Here is a 4,544-nt window from a genome sequence, read left to right on the forward strand (position 1 = left end):
CCCTCGGAGCTGCCTTCTGGAGAGAGGAGCGCTGTGATTTATTCCATTAACTTCCCGGCGGGCGAGGCCAGGGCTGGGGTGACCTTCCCTGCCCTCCCCCGGGGATGGCAGCCCCCCTGCCCACTGCGGGTGACCAGCGGGGGTCCTGGCGGGCAGGGGTTGTGTAAGGACAAGCCGCTGCTCCCTCTCTCCATCCCTCCCTCCCAGCTGCTCACTCACCCTTCTTCTTGAAGAAAGCCAGAAGCGAGGAGAGGTTCCTGCCCATGAAAACCACCATGGTGGCCGGGGAGAGGGTCTGGTCCCCAGAGAAGGGGGGCTCCGCCGCCCCCCAAGGAGGCTCAGCCTATTGTGCTGTGGTCGGCGAGGCGGATGCCGGCGGTCCCCACGTCCCTCCCTCCGTCCTCATCCGCACGGCGGGAGGATGCTCGGCCAGGCAAAGAGGCTCCTCGAGCGCAGCTGCCTCCGAGCGGGGAGAAGCCCGACCCGGGGACGGCTGCGCGGTGGCCGGAGGGGACAGCCCCAGCTGCGCCCACCGCGCTCCTCGGTCACGGGAGAAGGAGAGCGGGGGCCCCTCCTCTGGCCTCCCGCTCGCTCCCCCGGCTCTCCCGCCTCCTCCCACGCACGGCACGGACCACAGGGATCTGTTCTTCCAGGCTCACGGCCAGGATTTCCCCCGATTTCCCCTTCTCGCAGCCCTGGGACCCCCCGGGACGCTGCAAACCAGTTGCTCGTTTCCACAACAGTGCGGCCAACTGGGAAGAACTGGGAGGCTTCTCCTCCGGCAAGCACCAGCCCTTGGGATATGACACAGCACAGACAGCAGGGCTGGCGTTCCCCTTCCTTGCCCATCCTCAGTGCCCCCCAGGACACGGTGCCCACCACAGCCCCCCCAGGGGTTGAGGCCACCACTCAGTGCCCCCCAGGACACGGTGCCCACCACAGCCCCCCCAGCTCCTGGCACAGCTCAGCCCAGAGCAGGGGGACACGAGCCATGGTGGGGCAAAGGGTGTTTGTCCTTAGGGACAGGGCGTCCAGCACGGCCACGTCATGGTCACAAGGGCTGGGGGAGAACCAGGTCTCAGACCAGTCTAACCAGTAGCTCCAGCTGCTGTGCGGGGGCACATAAGGCAGGGGCAGAAATGCCAGGCAGTCAGGCACTGGCACAGCCCTGGCACTGATGGTCCCCACCATGGATTTGCTCCATGCTCCCGGGGCAGTGGAGCCAGGGAATCCTGTGCCATCTTGGGAATCAGCCCCATTTCCCCCCTTTACAAGCGTTTTGTCCCAAAAGGTGAAGAGCACCTGCCAGCAGGCAGCTGTGTCCTCATGCCAGCTGGGAGCCGACGTGTCAAACCCTCCATTCCTTGCCCTGCCAGCTCTCCACAGTCTGTGCCCAGGGTTTATTCCATCAGGACAGAGGTTGGGCTGTAGTCAGAGCAGAGTCACCCAACACAGGGTCCCAGCAGACCCCAGGAAGTGACTGTGCAGCCCAAGGCACAGTTTGACCTTGTGAAGGGCACCTTTGTGTTCCCAGCCAGGCAGCGCCGGGCTCAGGAGAGATTTCTTCCCTGGAACTCCTCCGTGGCCATAACGCCCAACACCAGCAGCACCCCGGCTGTGCCTGCCCCAGCACCTGCCCCAGCACCTGCCCCAGCACCTGCCCCAGCACGGGCAGGATCGGCCCCGCTGCCCACGCGCTCACCCAGAAGGTGCCGGGGGCCGCGGGCAGACGCTCCCCGGCTCTTTCCACAGCACAAGTGGAAAAGGGACATAATTAAAGGGCTGAGAAAGCACAAAGCCGGCAGCCACGTGCTGCGCTGAGCACTGCCCTCTGCGCTCCAGGCAGCCCGTCACGAGCCCAGCGAGGGCCATGGCTGGTGGCAGCCGAGGGACACTGCTCCTGGCTCCACAGGGAAGGGTCCAGCTCTCCATCTCTGCCTGTATGGATGGGGTTGCACTCGGGATGCCCCTTCATGGCACCAGGAGCTCTGGGAGCCCCCGCAGTGAAGGTGGACAGTCCCCCCTGTGCTGCTGGTGCAGGGCCCAGGCACGGCTGAGCTTCAGCCCCGTGGGTCTGCCGATGGCAGCACGCATGGAAGCTGCTCCCAGGGCTGTGAGGACATTCCCAGGTGCTGGCAGACACCCTGTCCCTGCTCCACCTTCCTTCACGGGCCCATTGCCCACAAGGACACAAAGGGCCTGGGGAACGTCCCTCGCTGACAACACTTGCGTCCCCCTCCTGAGTGTGACATCGCTGCGGTCGGGGCAGGAAGAGCTCAGCATGGCTGCCTGCAATCTCTCAAAGGATAATCCAGGGCAGAGCCGGGATTATCCTGGCCACGGAGGAGCCTTGTGGCAGCGTGTGAAGAGCAGCCTCCGCTTCCCCTCCCACTCCCTGCGACCTTCGCTACCGCATCATCCTCATCCAGCCAGCCTCGCCCCTGGCTCTGTCAACACACAGTGAAACCTGCCACAAACAGGACAGGGAAAGAGGGAGAATCCAGGAGGGAGAGAGCCCTGATCCCGTGGCACAGGCTGCAGGCCTTGGTGGGCTGGGGAAGCTGCTGCAGCTGCAGCTGGTGCCGGTAGCAACACGCCCGGTCGGGCTGGTGTCCCGGCCCTTGTGCCTGTGCATTCCTTGCAATACATCCTGGATCACCCTGTCCCCTCTGGGCTCGGCTGACACAACGTGCCTCGTCCACATGTGGCAGCGGGATTCTCCCAGAGAAAGAGCCAGAGGTTTCTCAGCACCAGGCACTCTCTCAAGGATGGTCTCCCTGACTCAGAGCTGGTATTGGCTGCTGCCTGTGACAGGGATGGTGCGGAGGTAGCAGAGCATCCCTGCAGTAAGGCACAGTGATAGGAAGGGACAGGGAACTCCAGGCACCTCGCCTTCAGCTCTTCCTGCTCCTCTCTGTGCTGGCAGAGCAGGGCTGGAGACACAGGGGTGGGAATGGGAAGGGCTGCACAAGGGAGAGACCGGAGCTGAGACCCCACAGGAACACGGCCGGGACTGTTCATCCCTGGACCAGTAATGCTGCAAGTGGGTGTCAGCCCAGCTCCCTCGATGCTGCTCCTCATCTGGGGAGAGCCAGAGGAGAAAATCCCAGCTCCTGTCCCCCTCCTGGCCAGGCCTGTGCCTCCTGCAAGCAGCAGGTTTGGTCGGGCTCAGCTGCAAACATCCATCTCTGCCTGCTCGGCACTGCCTCGACTTGCCTGCTCCCCGCGCAGTGGCAGCTCCTGCGGCGGGAGGCAGGGAGGCAGGGAACAGGCAGCAGCAGGAGGCAGAGAACAGGCAGCAGCTCCCTGCTTGCCCCTTTACCACCACTGACTCACCGGAGAAAAATGGGGAGGAGGGGGGAGCTGGCAGGCAGGAGGGAAGGGGCTGTGAGGTCCCCAGGGGAGCCCGCCTGTGTCCTCCAGCTCAGTGGGATGGAGCCTTTGTCTCCCTTCTCGTGGAAGCCAGAGCAGTGCAGAGGGCAGCAAGAAGCCCCCCTGCCCCACGGGGTTGGTGCTCTCCCACCCCTTTGGGGCTCCTTCCCACCACGCTGCATCCAGGTGTGTGCCCAGGCTTTGGGGACCACTCTGCCCCCAGTTGCCTGCAGATGCCACGAGCATGGATAACACTGATGGGGTGCACCAGGAACCCCATCCCAGAGAGCCCTATGGAGCAATCAGGACATGGAACCTGCCACGGCTGCGAGAGCCCCCACACTCTGCTCCAGTATCACAGAATCACAGAATATTCCAAGTTGGAAGGGACTCTATCCTGCCCCTCTGCTCCAGCACTGAGTCCCTCTGCCCCTCTGCACCCCAACCTTCAGCTGCTGAGGGGGGCTCAGGGGCCACAGTGCCCCTGAAGATAACCAGCCCTGCCACTCTTTTCCCCCAAATCCCTGTCTCTGCACAGGATCCACACCCTAGGACACACCACAGGATCGTGCTCCCTCCAGGCAGGACAAGAGCACAATAATATTTACGGTGGCTCTGGCCATGCAGCCCCCCACTGCCAACCTGCCCTCGGCCACCCTCGGGGGGCTGCTGCTCCAGCCAGGAAAACATCTCCACCAAGCAAATAAACACCACCCGACCCGCGCTGCTGGCTCGGCTCTCAAACACGATCCCACGCAGAGGCTGAACTAAAATTAATTCAGCTGGGAAAACAAACTTGGATCGTTTGTTCTTCCTCTAAATCACAGCGTAGAAAACTGGCCGGTGTTGCCTCAGTGAGCCAAGGAGCTGGCGCGGGGTGAACTCCTGCTTGGAGCAGAGTCGTGGCTCCAGTCGCCTCCAGCCACGGCTGCTGTCATGGCAGGAGCACACGGGGTTGTGCAACAGGCCCTGACCTCGCTGCTGTCCCACACTTGCCCCACAGCCGGCCCTGTGGTGACACGCAGCGTCTCCTCCTCCCTGTGTTATCACAGACCCCAGGTGAGGGTCTGGCAGCAGCCCGGGGGGGTCCCAGTGCTGCAGAGGGGGGCAGGACCACCCCAATGCCCAGCTGTGCCTCACTCCCAGCCCCCGTAACAGCCCATCCCACCCCA

General features: G+C 63.7%; 1 protein-coding gene across 1 annotated transcript in view; it reads right to left on the reverse strand.

Annotated features, from left to right (window-relative positions):
- Positions 1-277, reverse strand: part of KIAA1522 (KIAA1522 ortholog) — a 7,971-nt gene extending 7,694 nt beyond the window's left edge. The window contains exon 1 of the mRNA XM_029963045.1: positions 220-277. Within this exon, the coding sequence (XP_029818905.1) occupies positions 220-277 (58 nt within the window). The remainder of the gene's footprint in view (positions 1-219) is intronic.
- Between the last annotated feature and the right edge of the window lie 4,267 nt (positions 278-4,544).

This window comes from Manacus vitellinus, unplaced genomic scaffold (genome assembly GCF_001715985.3).
Source record: "Manacus vitellinus isolate BGI_N305 unplaced genomic scaffold, ASM171598v3 scaffold_52_pilon, whole genome shotgun sequence".
Classification (NCBI taxonomy): domain Eukaryota; kingdom Metazoa; phylum Chordata; class Aves; order Passeriformes; family Pipridae; genus Manacus; species Manacus vitellinus.